The sequence below is a fragment of the Protomyctophum parallelum genome (assembly GCF_964188405.1).
Source record: "Protomyctophum parallelum genome assembly, chromosome: 4".
Taxonomy (NCBI): domain Eukaryota; kingdom Metazoa; phylum Chordata; class Actinopteri; order Myctophiformes; family Myctophidae; genus Protomyctophum; species Protomyctophum parallelum.
The window spans coordinates 37,523,531-37,540,880 of NC_139700.1; the positions used below are offsets into that span (position 1 = coordinate 37,523,531).

Sequence of the window (17,350 nt, forward strand, 5' to 3'; positions counted from 1 at the left end):
CGGAATATCCAGACCCCCAGGAACGCGCCCAGGGGGCCGGCCCAGTTCTGGCGACCCGACCTGCGTCCGAAACGGTTGAGAAATGACAGATTTACTGTGTGGGGGTCCCCAGGGGGTCCCTCTACTGTACTGTACTGTACAGTCACTGTACTGTACTGTCACACCCGAAATCACGTAATGGCTGCTAAAAACTCAGCTTCCCATCATGCACCTGTGCACAGTGTGAAGCTCAACAGCGCCACTTCGTCACCTGTTGGTGTTCTAAACAGACACACATATATACACGTATACAAAGGGACACACATTGCTGGGCATTGGAGTGCTGCATCCTATGGTTGCACCACTCAAAAATGATGAATGTAAAATGTCCATCCATCCATCTTCAACCGCTTATCTGTAGTCGGGTCGCGGGGGCAACAGCTCCACCAGAGTGGTCCAGACTTCCCTCTCCAGAGCAACATTAGTGACTTGAAGTCACTGACTTCCTCCTGGGGGATTGGGGGACTCCGAGACGTTCCAAGGCCAGTGAGTCGATGTGTTTCCTCCAACTGCGCCTTGGTCTGCCCCGGGGTCTCCTCCCAGTGGGACGTGCGTCGAGGAACTCCCTTGGGAGACTCCCGAGAGGCATCCTAACCAGATGCCCGAACCACCTAAGCTGGCTCCTTTCCAGGCGAAGGAGCAGCGGTTCTACTCCGAGTCTCTCTCGTGTGACTGAACTTCTCACCCTATCTCTAAGGGAGATGCCAGCCACCCGTAGAAGAAAACTCATTTTGGCCGCTTGTATTCGCGACCTTATTCAGTTATTCTTTCGGTCATGACCCACACTTCATGACCATAGGTGAGAGTAGGAACGAAGATTGTTCGGTAGACAGAGAGCTTTGCCTTCTGGCTCAACTCTCTTTTCGTCACAACAGTGCGGTACAGCGACTGCAAAAATGTAAACTGCACATGAACCGCAAAAAAGGAAGAAAGTAGACCAAAGCCTGAGGCAGATAAACCGTACATAACCGCAAAAATGACCTTGCTTTTGCTGAATTGACCCCACGACAAAAACTCCCATAGTTCATACCAAGATTTGTGAACTGTTGTGATCAAATTAAAAGGTTAGCCAATTGACTACAACTACAATTCTGTACCGAGTAGACTGCCTAGATGTACTACTAAACAGCTGCTATACCTTTAAACACATTTTAAATATGAGGCTTTTGTTGTATAGCCTACTATTTAAATCATTTAGACTAGAGAAAACATTTGTCCCAAAGTTACTGGAAAAGATTGGTGCTATTTGTTTCAAAACGTATATATATATATATAACTTGTATAAACGACGTAATGTGACATAATATAGCTCTGTGTAACACAATGCTGTACCCCCCAACTGTATCATACTTTCCCCATTTCCCCTGTTTTTATTATATTTCGACACTTGCTTGCTTTAACAATGTAAATGTATGCTTTCTCATGCCAATAAAGCACATGTCACATGTTTTGGGCTTTTGTTGCCCAAAACATGCGTCTAATACATGAGCACTTTAAACCAATAATGTGCATTGGCTATTTTCAAACAATTCTTGGGAATAAATAAATAAAAATAATATTTACAAGCTACTTTACAGAAAAACAAGCTAGAAGTCGTTTAAAATAAGCAGACGTGGCAACACTGGTGGCCGGAGTCCAGGCATAGGGTACTTTCTTTTTCCTCATGTTATGTTGTTATGCACAGTCTAATTTCATACAAACTCTTATGGGGTTTCATTGTCTGCAAGTCTTCAGCTTTTTTCTCTTTCTGGTGTCTTTTGCACTAACTATTATTTTTTACTTTTGTTTTATGCATGATCCTAATTTTATAATTGCATTTGTTCTCTGTGTAAAGAACATTGAATTAATTGCCTTGTTGGAATGTGCTATAGTATAGCACATTATACAAATACAACTGCCTTGCCTTACCTTGCCATGCCTTATCAAGGAATGCTAAATAACATGACACGGTATTGGATCTAGGCTACTTGTAGATCTGTATGTTAAGAGGAAAGCGCTACATTCACAGTACTATATCATCATAAATAATCATTTGGATTTTGTGTTTCACTATCCTCCTCCTACATGAAACGTCAAGTAACATATTAATCAGTTAGGCCTACCAAAACCAGAGAGAGGAGCCTTACATGATAGATTAACAGGAGCATGGTGTAAGTAAATAAACATGTAGGCCTACTCAAGTACTGTACTTGAGTAAAAACCAGAGGAATACTTACTTTAGTCAAGTGGATTATTAAAGACATGCTGTACTTTTTTTTCTACTCCACATCTCAGTGGCAAATATTGTACTTTTACTCCACTATAATTATTTGAAAGCTTTAGTTATACCAGTTAATTTGTAAATTTTAATACAAAACATTGCATCAACCACGTTATACCGCTACTTAAGCCATTTGAAAATAGCCTATAGCCTACAACGTGTCACCTTGTGAGCTTGTAGTTTTCCAAAGATTATTATACATTTTGAACACTTGTTAAAGTATATTTTGATGCTAATTCTAAAAAGTACATTTTCAATACCAGACCTTTACTTGTAACAGAGTATTTATTTCTGCATTGCAGTATTGATACTTTTAGTAAAACATTTGAGTACTTTTTCCACCACTGAAAGGAGTAATATCTGTAGTGAACCCTGAGTGAAATTCTGTGCATTATTGGCCCAGCAGATAGGCTTGCTGAGGAGCTTGCTCAGGATCACTCAACCAGGCCAAATACACGAGCCAAGAATCAAACCAAAGGTCTTCTCATTCCCAGACGTTATCACTAAACTACAAATGCTTTGCTTGAATTATTTTCAGGCTTGTCAGTAGTACAGCCCAAGGCTGTTCTGATAAGTGTAATGGTTACACTTACATGGGTGACTAAAGTCTGGGCAGTCAAGTGTAACTGAACCTTTCATTTCAGCTGCATTACATTACACAAATCTACCTAATGGTGTAAAATTATTTTTGCCAACTTTTGTCAGTATACTAATAAGGTTTGAGACTTGACATTAATGATCCAATTAAATTATTGCATAATTTACCTCCAATCATGTTTTGCGAATGAACAGAGGATTTATTTTGAATGTGCATTATGGTTCAACATATCAGGGTTAATTACAACAAACAACCCAATATTCATCCCGAAGTTCATCTGAGGTCTTGAGTGTGGATTTTGAGTCGCCCAGAAAGGCAGAAAGGTCTATGAGTGGTTCACAGATGGAAGTCAGGAAGTGTCTTCATTTCCATTTTATTATTCTAACACTCACAATTATTCCACAAACATACAAAAAAAAGGAAGCCATTGTCAACATTGAAGACGCAAAGACATTTTGCTTGGAACTGCTTAAAAATAGTATGTAACATACTGTGCCCCTGAAACCTACTAAAAAGGGACAGACTGTTGTAAATCACCTGTATTATATAAATTGACAGCACCTGTAGTGTCGTCTATGCTCTGTGCCCTTTTTTGAAACACATCAATGACAAATACTGTCCCAAGTGTCTTCAAAAGCTTAGTGCGCTCAAACACTGACAAATGCATCCGTTGCTCTTTGAGTGTGAGAGTTGTTATTTATAATTTCTATAATTTCTAAGTATATAATTAATGCTTAGTGCATCATTATCAGTCTAAAATGTCAAACAAAATCTTCTAAAAGGAAGTAAAGCCCCTGTCTCTTGTCTTCCTGCTCGATAAAATGAATAAAAGCTTTTAACTTGGTTGGCTGCATGTCACTACCATCTCTTCGTGCGTGTTCATGCTTCAGAAATCCAACAGGCACAAGCCTGTGCAAGATGTTTGAAATGTTGCTCCAGTAGCCAACTATTTATCAGTACACACACTGACTAAAACACCTAGCTGCACATGAGTCATATTTGCCTGACCCCATTATTACAATATAAAATATAACATAAGCGGGTAACGTTCAGCTTGCTCAAGGACACAAACCACTTAACCCTAAATTGACCGTGTCCCATGGTGGTCTATACTACACTGAGCAAGCCAGTAGGACCCCACACCTGCTCCATATATGATCCAGGGGCATCACACGTTGCTGCTTGTGCACGGTGACACCTCTGGTCAATGAAACCTCCTCATTCCACTGTGTGCAAATGTAAATGACATAATTATGTCAATTACATTGACATTTTGTAAACCGCGTCTTTAAAAAATAAAAAAGCTCTATAGGGAGGTACTGGGGCCAGTCTGGGACAGAATGGGAGAACTGGGTTTAGTGCAGGTGGTGAAGCTGACCCTGACGTCCCTGGGATAGAAGCCCTGGAGAACCCCGTCCACCACCACATCAGGAAGGTCTGTGGAGGAGAAAAATGGTTCGTCTACATTACAACACTGGGTCAAAACACATTTTTATGGGTCCTTTATTTTTTGTTTTCCTACATTTAATTACCGGTATTATAATTTCAAAATACAACTGTAGATTTAGTAGACAAAAATCTTATATTTAGTAGATTAAAAAACTTGACTAACTAAAACCTTTTAGATGACTAAAATGTGACTAAAACTAGTTTTTATTCAAAAGACTGACTAAAACAAGTCAAAGGCAAATTCAGCTAATTTTGAAAGGCATTGGCATAGCATGGTAATGCGACATGCATTGTGTGTACAATTACGCGTTTCGCAGGAGAAATGCACAGAAGTCCCCCTTTAAACTAAGAGTATTTTATACCTGATATACAGTCCGACAGATATGGGTCCCGTACATATCCCACCACACGCCGATGCTGTTGCTGCCAGCTGGAAGAACAAGAGAATGACTGTCCACAACATTGTTCACAAAAAGAGGGCATACTTCTTTCATATGGCGCCGTTTAATAATAATAATAATATCTGGGACTTATAGCGCTTTTCATGACATTCATGTTTATACTATTTTTAAGTGGTGCAACCACTTCAAGGAACAGCAATGTCTGTCCCCATGTATGTCTGTCTGTTTAGGGTACCAACAGGTGCAAAAGTGGCGTTGTTGAGCTAGAAACAGAGAGAGAGAGAGAGAGAGAGAGAGTATTGCCTGCTAATTACAATGTGGAGAAAATGCCTGCATGCGAGAGACAAAGAGGGAGGTAGAGAATACCACACTCTTACTTGTTTAGCTTTTTACCCCCTTTTCTCTCCAATTTAGTCATTATGCCAACTAATTCCTCCCCACACAAATTTGTGTCTTGTCACTGGCACTGCTGTTGTATCCTACTGACTCACCTGCCAGTGAGGATCCCCTCAATTTGATTCCTTCCCTTATTTTTCTCTCCACCGCCCCGAACACATTCCTTGTTTTTTTGTTTATTGATTATGCCACCTCAGAAAAAAAATCAGTAATGCTTGTCTTGTCTTACCTGTAAGTGTCAGAGTCATCTACCAGAGACCTGAAATAATAATGTCCCGTTTAGTCATTTTTCCTGTCTCAAAGTGTCATTGTTTATTCATATTTTGGGCCATACATTGAATAAAAAGAAAGAACATTTTCCTGTGAAAGATTTCGCATGCATTTCCATTTTTTCATTATGAGAAGATATCTACACAACCAAAACCTTGGAAAGTACACAATCAAAACATCTACCAAAGTGTCATTGCGCTTTAAGAAGTAATGGACATTTCTTCCATAAATCATTATGTTCCCCAGGGACTATTTTAGGATAGTTTCCTAATCAATCTGTGCTTTTACATGGATGTAAAGGGCTTTGCATCAATAAATGCCTCCTCATTTCCATCTCAGTCTAGAACATGAAAGGCAGCCAATAGAACTGCATAAATCTAGCAAATGCTCTCCATCTACAAATAGACAAGCTAGATATAGTCCTGGGATGCATCTTAAAACTTTGGTTGGAGTAGGCCATAAGCGTGTGCTGCTCTATAAAGACAAGCTTCAGGAACTACTTTTTAAAATGTCCTGAAAAAAGAAAGACCCGGAGGTTGACCGATCAGTGTCAAAAGGCCAGTGACGTTCTCAGTTGTTCTCATACTGTTCCAAATTTGTAAGGGACTGACCAATATATGAGCTGAATCTTATACAGGAAGCTTATGTTTATAGCATTTAACTCGCTAAAACGACACCCTGCAAATGTTCCATCCCAATGTCCTAATGTTGCAGATAAACCACCCTTATGTGAGGGCTTACTCCATGCTGCTAAAGGCTAATAAACAATACAGTGGTTTTGTTTATGGTACATCTGGTAGAAATTTTGAGGTAATTATCCTCAGTTTCTTAGACTACTTTCTGTTACCATTTGTCTGAGCTGTTTTTTTTACTCAAAACAAACCATCCAGTTCTATGTTGTTGGTACTGTACTTCTATTTGGGACATGACATGAAATAATTTCCCGTAGCACTACAGTACCCGTTACTGTTCAATCTGTGTGTTTATCGAGTCGGAGTGAAAGACTTACTCCAGACTGCTGATCTTGGTGCCTGTGTGGAAGTGTTTTACGTGCAGGAAGTCTAACAGCACTTGAGGCACATCTTCATTCTGATACAGGATGTCCTAGACAAATTCCAATCACAAAGAAGTTTAATACAGAGCATGCATTAACTTTATGCGACACTCGATCCACAGCATTATCTCAGCCATTAAACGTCATATCTACTCAATGTCTGACATATGGGGCTTTTTCATGGTCAAAGGTTAAGTCAAGAAGGTCCATTATTAGTTAATACATTGTCATAGATCAAATCACACACTAATCATTACAATAGTTCCACCTCACTGCTAAACTAATAACATAAGTCTTACTTAATGCGTTGGTAAGGTTTTATCCAATAGCGTCTCCTGTTCTGAGATCCTACTACCTGGATGTAGTCTTCAAGTTCCTGTCTCCTCTGCTCCAACGGTTTGGTCCTCAGATGGGGATTCCTTTTACTTGGGAAGTCTGGAGTCTGGATAATCTTCCTCAGCTAAACAAAAACACAGAAACCCTTCATATACAGTACACCTTACTGGAACCTACAGACCTTTAATACGTGTACATCTTATTGGAAACCTTAAAAAATTTACACCTCACTGGAACCATTAATACATGTACTGTACACATTACTGCACAGGTGGGCAACATTTTTGGTCTCTGGTTTCCAAGGCTGACGATACCTACCATTGCAGCCAGACAGTGAAAACCGCCATTACTTATGTCTTATTAGGCTATGGAGAAATGTAAATTATATTTTACTGTCAACACATCACTGTTGAGGTCTACAACACATGTTCTACAACAACACATGATCTTGTCTGAATACAAATCATAAATGAAACTTTGGCTCTTTAGAATTCAGGATTACAAAATAATGTTTCCCAGTTATCAAGGTTTATTCACACACAAAACGATCTTCTGCGTCATGGCCTTAGTCTGATAGTGTGAGAGTTGACACTGGGAACTAGCTACCAGGCCATCATAGTCAGGTTTCAGTTCTTACAGATGCAACAAGGCCGTCGTAATATGACACTGCTGATTGGTACTTTTTACTTTCATGTAAGAAAACAGAATAGACAAAATTCATGGCAACTCATGCACTCATCAAACACCATTCTGGTGAAAATTCACAGCAATCAGCAATGTCTGTTGACTCATCCAACTGAGTCAGGACAATGCAGTGGTCACATTAACTTTACAATCAGGCTTTGTGAAAACAGCCGTGTTGATTCCGATTGAGATTTCAGGTCCTTCATCCTTATAAAAGGAACTGGTTGGAAAAGTCTTGTCAGATGATTCGTAGTTTGTCACTGTGCAATTGCTACAGATGAGATACCATAAATACATTTTCCATTCTTCCTGAAGTCATTCTCAATACGGTTGTCTCGTCTCGTTAGCCGTGTTCGAAATGTAGCAGTAGCCGAGTACTAAACGGGTTACACACCTGGACAACTCATGTTTTTTGACACGGTCGTTCCAGGTTCATTTTGCGCTTATGGATCACACTTGACCAATCATAGGAGTTATGGTAAATGGTGCATTACATTCACCCATTCACACACGCATTCATACAGTAAAAAGTAACAAAGCTCTTAAGATTCTTCCACTTTCAAAGTCAAGTGCAGCTTCCTTGTTAATGTGTAGTTCTGCTGACACTATGACTTGATACAATGATAGCTACACCAGCAGAGTCAAGGAAGACTGACACAGTACACACACACACACACACACACACACACACACACACACACACACACACACACACACACACACACACACACACACACACACACACACACACACACACACACACACACACTTTTCGTTTCAGTGAACTGTACATGTCACTTTTTTTGCTTTCGTTTGGGTTTTTTAGCCTAGGGGAGGGGGGGGGTTGTATATGTTTGTGTGTTTTCATTGTGTACATGTGTAATGTCATGTGAAGAAATGTAAAAATAAAGTTTACAAAAAAAAAAAAAAAAAAAGACAGGACAGGACAATAAACAGTGACCATACTTTTCTGTGGAGGGTCTGGAACTCGCTGGATCTTCTGAGCACATAGTGCTTCCTCCCATTAAACAAGATCTCCACTCTGAAAAGCTGGAGAAGCAGACAGACGGAGAGAGAGTGAGAGAGAGAGAGAGAGAGAGAGAGAGAAGAGAGTGTTTTCAAGTTAATTGCTGTTGTAACCTCTGTGCCCAGAGACACATGTGTTGCGATGTATTTCAATTATGATGTGATTTCTTATTTTCTATTAATCTGCTGATCTATGTTCTATAAGAAGCCATTGAGTTATTATTTCATGTTCATGATATGGCTGTGGTGCATATTATTGCTGTGAGTATAGCAGTGATTGAGAAACCCCGCCGGCCAAGACTAACCTATCAAGCTAGACTGATTGAGTGATTGGCACTCACAATGTTTGTGGCACCTGGAGTGTGGATCTGGCAGTTATTGGGTTATTTCCCAAGTCTTGCTAGTTTCAATTGGATCTTATTGGATACTACCACTGGATGAAGTGAACCTTTCTATTGTGGATTATTGGATTTCTTGGAACAAGACATTCTATTAAAGGACGAACTGTGCAAAAGAGTTAAAAGGTGGTAAGAGGAGACTAACTTAGCACACTCACAGCATAGACTGGTTTGCATTTTGCCCCTTTTGGAACCCTCGGTTACCTTTCTGAATTTTGGACGGGGTCCCTTTTTTTAATAATGGGATGAAACTAGCCCCTCTCGGAACCCTCCATGAAGCTTTTCTGAAATTTGGATGTCACTTTATGTAGGGTCCCTGTACGTATCTATATTTTCGTATGGGAATGTTGGAACGCGGACATAAATATGCTCGGTAACATCGTATCTGCGGCGTTTGACGGCCTTTTTTTGTTTGAGTTATTCTGAATTTGTGAACTATAAGTAAATCTCTTTGTTTGACCGATTTGGTCGCTTTGATTCTTCTTGTTTATTTACCGTTTATTGTACCGCCTCCCGGTGTGTGGTTGGCTTGTGCCGGCTACGTCCCTGCCTCTGATCTGCTCTGTCATAGCTATAGCGCCACTAGCTAGCCAGATAGGCGGTACAATGAGGTGTCAATAAACAAGGAAGGAAGAGAAGAATCAAAGCGACCAAATCGGTCAAACAAAGATTAAAAATACTTAACGGCTTCCGCGCCACAGGAGATATTCGCAGCGGTATTTATAGGTACTTTAAAGTTCACACATTCAGAAGCCCTCACAAGAAAAAAAGTCCTCAAAGAGCGCAGAAGGACTTATTCGAAGGTGTTTACGTGTATTTATGTGTGCGTACCCGGTGGCAGGGTGGAGGTGGAGCAGGATCCAATGCTATCTGGGTCGTCAAAAATGTCAGAAACTTCAGTAGCATTGGGTTCTGCTTGTAGGGCTAGGATGAAACTAGAGTTACAATACCCTTCATTGACTCCCCATTCATCCAATTTGCGTTTGCGATCTGCTTGTATTAAACTACGTTAAACTTACCAAAATTGCAGCTCTAGGCCAAGCTTGATTTATCCTCTTTCAATCTGCCAAGCTTTTGTTTCATAAAAATCCACCGTAGACATGTTATGAGCTACTTTCTGTCAAGAAATCCTGTGTAGGTGATTCTTTTTCTAAGTTTTGGTGTTTGGAAGCACTCGTCGAAGTCACTGAACGGCCCTGCGTACCACCTGTTTCGAAATTGCACATAATGCAGGAGGCAGCAGTGCGACCCGTTAATAAAAGCGAGTGCTTCCAAACTCCAACACTAGAGCTGTGATGTTGGTTGAGTTTAACGTTGTTTAAGCTTTACCACTGTCTGTTCACGGACTTGAGTGTTGATGAAATGTTTCAAAGATGCATAAAGTTGCAGTAGGAGACCGCGGAAACGTGTGCGAAGCAGCGTTGCCGTTAAGTATTTGTAATCTTTTTTTGTAAGTTTTGGCTTCTATGAAATTCTATCTTCCTCACATCCCATGTCCCGCCTCCCAGGCTCCCACAACACAACAGCAATAAAAATCCAGCATGTATTGTACGTGGTTGGCCAATCAAAGGCAGTAAGTAGGACATGCACCTAGCCAGTCTCAGTGCGGGAGGCGGGACATGGGAAGTGAGGAAGAGAGAATTTCAGAGAAGCCAAAACTTTGCGTCCTATGGAGAGTGGAATAACTAGGTACCGCCATCCAAAATTCAGAAAAGGTAACCAAGGGTCCCAAAAGGGGCTAGGTTTGCATTTTGCTTTCTTTTGGACAGTGCCAGGAGGACACTACTTGATTTTCAGTAAACCTTTTTAGGACTGTTATATTTTATTTCGTTTAAGGGCATATTGTTATTCAAAGCTATATTTAGTTTTTGGGCTTAATACATTTAACCTTATTTACCATTTTATTCTGAACTGACCCACCACCTCCCTCATTTTTGCTATATTGGCACTTCAATTATTGTTGCGAAATTATGCTGACTTTCTGGCCTTGACAGCCCATACATCCAAACAGAAAAACTGCGTTAAACGACGTTAAACTCACTTTGCCACTCATTTTATGCATACCCTCTATAATTGCAGTGGTTCTCAACCTTTTTCATATCAAGGTCCATTATTTATTCTGTATTTGAGGCGATGGACCATTCGAGATTTTAGCCTCTCAGACCTAAAACGTAGAATATTTAGTTGTCGTTGGATAAGCCTTTGTCCACAATTCCATGCTGTATTGACGGTACCATCAAAACAATAATGTAACTCTTGATTTGGTTTCATGTTAATGCTCTCAAGAGTTAACTTAAAGATCTATAAGGGTCCATTTGGTTAAGAACTCTCCATCTTTTAGCTGGGGACCACCTGGAACCCCCTCAAGGATGACTGGTGGTCCCCAGTCCTAGACCGGACCACTGGTTGAAAACTAAGCACTGCTCTGTTGTGATCATCACATCCATTAGGGGGAGACAGAAAGCGGCACAGAGCCACTTAACTAGGAATTCAGTGTTGTCTTGGATACAAGACTACCGGTACACAAACTGAAATGCACTGAATGGCAAATATGATACAATATAAAGCCACACGGTGACAGACCCCCATTCCGAAACACCGCCATTCAGAAACACCGCCTTTCAGAAACCCGGTTAGGGTTAGGGTTAGCCACACTACGGCACACGGGTTGTCTTACAGAATCTATTCGTACTCCTAGAGCTTAGCTGTGTTGTTGGGTTAGATGTTGCGTGTGGCCATGACATCACTCACACACACACATACTCAGTCATTCAATCATTGTCTGTGCTAATTCTCGGTCTCTCCTCCCCACTCAGACTGACACACCCAGACTGGCATACCTGCAGCAGATTCCCCTAATTGTCCTCTGCTGCAGCCCTCTCTATAAAAGCCAGCCAGCTCAGTGTCATGGCAGACACAGACCCAGCAACAACTCAGTCCCACACTATGTCAATACTTGTTTTGAGTTTACCTTAATTTACTTTAGTTTGGCCTGGGGATGGCCGGCAGTCTTTGTTTTCGTTATTAGTTAGTTGGTTGTAAGTTAGGGGAGGGGGGAAACAGCTTCGACGTCCCTACAGGGGGTGGCCTGGGCCCCCCCTCATTCTCCTGTTTTGGCCCGCATCTCCAGGTCTTCCTTTGTTCTAAGTTGGTAAAGTACCACTGAAATGTATATTGTTTGATATTTTGGTTGCTCACATGTACCCAGTGATTTGATCCCTCTGTGGGGAAGTTGGTTAATAAAAACCGTTAAACTTGTGATTTTGTGATGTCCTTCCTTTATGTTGGGGTCTCCAATTCGAGCCACTTGTGTTTCTTATATACTTTGTTTGGAGACCGCAACATGATGGGGGCTCGCCGAAACTATAGATCTGTTTAATTTCCCTAACTTTGAAATTAATTGAATTTGTTGGTGTGCATATTTGAATTTTTTGGATTTGGTTTTGGTTTGGATTTATTTTATCCACCTTAATCAATTAATTGGCTTTAGGCTATCTCTTGTTTGCAAATTATTTTCAGTAATTCATTTCAGTGTTTAACTTTATACTGAGTTTCTGAATTTTGTAACTTGCCTAAGTTGGTGCACATCCCTAATTAGGACATCACTTGTTGAGAACTGGTTTGAGCAGGTTTTCTTTTCTTGCTGGTCTGTGTCTCATCGTTTTGGCTCATTTGCCTTATATTGTAGTTTTGCGAGTGTTTTGTGGTGGTCTTTGACCTTAAGCCTACACTGCTTTTTGCAATCTTATTTTGCGCTTTTGTCGCTTTGCGGTAAAATTTTCCATACAATTGGTAAAGGCCATAATCCAAAATGGAGTTTAAATTGGAGGATTTTGTTAAGCAGCCTTCCCTTGATATTTTCCATATTTGCACAAAGGGGGATTTACTTGATATTGCTGATTGCGAACGCAGTGAGCCACTTACTATGACAGCAAGGGCTGAATGTCTGTGTGTCTGTGTGTCTGTGTGTCTGTCCCGCTGTTACACCACCCGCCCGCCACCAGAGGGCGCAGCTGTAGCACACACACACACACACAGGGCGCAGCTGTAACACACACACACACACACACACACACACAACCACACACACACGAGCTGCGTTCGCTTCCCGCGTTTGCGCGTCTTACTTGTCACTACAATATCAAAGTCCCAAGTACTAGAGCAAAAAAGACAAAGCCTGAGTTATGGGCAGCATTGTTTGACCAAGGTGTTTTGCCTGACCCTGGTATTGCTGCTTCGCCAGTAAAACTAACTGAGTCTGATGAAAGCATTAGGAGGTTGGAATTGGAGCTAGAAGGGCGCCGCCTAGACCTGCAGTTTAAGGAGCAGGAAAATGCAGTTTGAATTAGGCAGATGGAGTTGAATTAGGCAGATGGAGTTGGAGGAGCAGACCAAACGAGAAATACGGTTGAAAGAGTTAGAGCTTAACCATGCCTCTCCTCGTGTCATTGGTGCCCCTGATTTTGATGTTAACAAATGCATCCGTATGATTCCTCCATTTAATGTTAAAGATGTGGACAAGTACTTTACTCTTTTTGAACGTACAGCTGATACTTTGAAGTGGCCCAAGAAGGTTTGGCCATTATTGTTGCAGTGTGTGCTAACTGGGAAAGCCCAGGAGGCCTATGCCTCGTTATCACCAGATGACTCTCTCGATTATGAGAAGGTTAAAGGTGCGGTACTCAGGGCTTTCGAGTTGGTTCCCGAAGCCTACAGGCAGAAGTTCTGCAGATTAAAAAAAACTGACCATCAAACATTTGCAGAGTTTGGCCGAGAGAAGGAGGCCCTATTTGACCGCTGGTGTCAGTCATCAAAGGTCACAGAATTTGATCAGCTGCGTGAGCTCATCCTACTAGAAGAGTTTAAGAACAGCCTATCAGATAGGATTGCAACCTACTGTATGTTAATGAGCAAAAGGCTACTACTCTTTCTGCTGCAACTGTCCTTGCGGATGAGTATGTGCTCACCCACAAGGACAGTTTTGACAAGACTAATGTGTCCTCGGAGCGTGGTTACAATCCTCCATGGCGGAAGCCTAACTCTTCCCACTCAGACAAATCAGACTCTTCTCACACGGCCTCAGCAAAATCCTTTGCTAAACGGGAGAGTTAAAAACCGTTAAACTTGTGATTTTGCGATGTCCTTCCTTTATGTTGGGGTCTCCAATTCGAGCCACTTGTGTTTCTTATATACTTTGTTTGGAGACCGCAACATTAGACAAGAGAAGAAACATCATAAACCAGCTTGAAGACATTTAGGTTTTTCACTCTCAGATTTATCGACAGTGACTGACAGGCTTGTGACACTTAATGACAGACACTGTGGGTCAATGTCATGGTCAAGTTACTGACTTAACAACCATGATGCCTTAACACTGATCAGTGATCATGATGCCTGGCTTTTACAGTATGCATGCACAAGAACTACTCTGCTGACTCTGCTGATCTCATAGTGACACAAATGTACAGACGGTGTACTGTGTACAATCTGTACACAAATCTTTCTTATTAACAACCAAAATGTCCTGGTTAATTAAACCAACACAATGTATCCATTCAAAATTCAAATTTGTAAAATGTGATTTAAGAATTTATGACAATTTATTTTAGAGACAATTTCCTGTTTTGCCTACAGGAAAAGGTATACATTATGTTTTATTGTAAGGCAGGCTTATTAATTCCTTATTTTAAAACAAATGAACCAACCAATATGCCATAGCCAAAAAAACACCAGTGATTTGAAGACCAGACAACCAAGACTTTTAGTATGTCCCTAGAGTGCAGTATGTGTGACATCCACAGCAAATTCCACAGACTTCTGTGAATTCCTGTCATTTTTGAGTCTAGGTGTAGCTGCTGCAGTACTGCCTAAACATGGTTTACCATGAGAACTTGACAAACACACGCTTGTGCCCTGCAGGCTGCATACCATTACAAATATGAAAAAAAGAAAATTCCGTTTCACTGGGCTCATCATATTAGAAAGCTCTGGATTTAGAAAGTCTGTTTTCCCCTGAAGATATGCCCAACACTTGAACGGTCCAGGCCAAAAACTATACTTTTTTCAATAGTGATCACTGATCACTAGCTGATCAGTCAAAAATATGCTATTTTTTATTAAGCTTTATTACAGTTCAGTTCAACTGAGTGACATATGTTTAGTTCAACTGTCCAATAAAACTATACCAAACGTTATTCTACAATGTGATTATTTAATTTTAGCTGGCCAGCCAACTCCCGTAGCTTTCCTCTATGCCTGCCAGGCTGCCACAGTTGTCAACAAAACTTACCTTACCTGTCGAACCATTAACTGTCAACTATATCACGCGTCGTGGACACGTCAACCTTCACATTGCGTGTCTGTCTACAGTACACACGTTAGAAAGTTTCAATAACCAGAGTCAATGTGGGATTGTGGGGCATTATATATCAGAATCAGATCATATTCGCCGACAAGACATATGAGATAAAATCACACCGCCGTGCGTGTCCTCACCTTTCTCAACTTTCCAGAGTCATCAACTTCCCTCTCCAGCGCAGGGATCGAAACCTCTATCATGAGGGAAATCTGCTGCAGCATCATAAGAAACCTTAACAATGAATTAGCTACTATCTATCCGTGTGAGATCAAATCTGACACCACACCATAAGGGTGTCTTTCCTCGCTTTAAGCACTTTGTTTTGTGTTGTTGAGGAACTGAAATGGAGTGGTTTGATGATTCTCTCTCCGTGAGAAATCCTCCTCGGCTGCAGCAACACTGTGTTCCAGCTCCACCTACAAACTAATGAATGGGTGGGCAGCTGGCACGCCCACGCTCCTCCTGACATGTTTGACAGGAGAAATACAGTGGTTCTCAGTATTTATTTTTGTCAAGGAAACCTTGCGGACCACCATTTAAAAAGATTTTGTGCCAGGACCAGGCACCCCATAATCCCATTAGACATGTGTGTTGTTGTATCAGATCTACAAGCTCACAGTATCTCATCGCAAAGTAATACATTACTACTTTATTACTACTTACTACTACACTACATTAAATGTAGACCTATGCTATTTTCAAATAGCTAAAGTATTATAGGATTAAATAGCTTTAACTGAGTTTATGCTATTTGTTATTAGCTGTTTTTCTGGGCTTATACCCAGCTTTGTGTGCGTCTGTACCCCAGTCCCCAGTCACTAAGTTACACAAAAAAGAGAAATAAAGCTATATAATATAATATATCATAATATAGACTATAAAAAATCATACAGAATATATAAAACAGAAAAAGTTTGAAAAAGCAATAGACCGGGCACTCGGGAGTAAATAGAGGAATAGCCTTTATTTAATTAAAAGACAACTGCCAACATGTTTTGACCATGAAAGGCCTTTAGGGCAAAAAGACAGAAAAATAACAGAAAAAGTTGACTGAAAAAGATCAACTCTATTACCATTAAGTTTCAGAGCAGGTGAAAAGTTGATCGTTCAACATTATAGAAAACATGTTAGCCTATTGCAAATATGAGGTTTTTAGGAATTTGCTTTGGAGCATCAGCAGTGTCAGGTAGCCCAACAACATAAAGGAACAATAGTACAATACACTAGCTGGTTTACTGACAAAGTACATGTCCATACAGGACTTACACAGGTACATTGAACAGACACGGCAAACATGAGACAAGCGCTTCGGTTTCTTCAACATTACAGAGACTGAATAGGCATACAGCATGAGACAGATAGAGCATGGAGAGCTTTAGTAACGGCTTATAATAAAGCCTTTGTTCTGGAACAGACAACATCACAAACCCTTTGAAATCTAAAATCACTTCCTGATGTACAGGAACGCAAAGTAAACCCATCATCCATATACAGAAATACGGATGTAACACTGAGATCTGGTTCCCAAACTTTTTAACCCAAGACCCAAAAGAGGAATTAGACCCAAACTAGTGAAAATAGCAGATCTACAAGGCTACAACGTGTCGCTTCACACCACGTAGATTATGCTACTTTCACAAACTTCTTAAAATGTTTTTTAAATGTTGTGATTTTGTTTGTTTAAACTTTTTCAAATCTTCTAAATGTATAGGACCGAAGAACGTGAGTATTTACCCGTGACCCATAAAAAACACAAAAATCTGTAGTCTGCATGTTAATTTACAGGTTTGACTCACTGGTGCAAAGTTTCAACCTGAATGTTCTCAGGAAACGTTTTGTTTTGGAGTCAGATTAGTTTACAATCCCCTTGAGGGTAGGACCAGTTGTTCTTTTTTATCCTTTGTGCATGTAAATAAACAAAACTTAAACCTATACTGCACACTCAAACTTGTATTACAACTTTTAAAACATCAGATTATTTTCTTCTGAGTTTAGAAACATTTGTTTCATACTGTGGTAACACTGGTAATTAAAGTCCCTACCATGAAACCAAATCTCCTCAAACGCGAGACTAATTTGCA

At 40.5% G+C, this 17,350-nt stretch overlaps 1 protein-coding gene across 1 annotated transcript; it reads right to left on the bottom strand.

Annotated features, from left to right (window-relative positions):
* Positions 1–2,846: 2,846 nt before the first annotated feature.
* Positions 2,847–15,631, bottom strand: snx22 (sorting nexin 22). Its single transcript, XM_083762631.1, has 7 exons — positions 15,407–15,631; positions 8,454–8,537; positions 6,823–6,927; positions 6,423–6,517; positions 5,373–5,402; positions 4,709–4,776; positions 2,847–4,334 (listed from the first exon to the last, which is right to left on the bottom strand). Exons 1-7 carry the CDS (start codon positions 15,491–15,493, stop codon positions 4,204–4,206), a joined length of 600 nt encoding a protein of 199 aa, XP_083618757.1. The 5' UTR covers positions 15,494–15,631; the 3' UTR covers positions 2,847–4,203.
* Between the last annotated feature and the right edge of the window lie 1,719 nt (positions 15,632–17,350).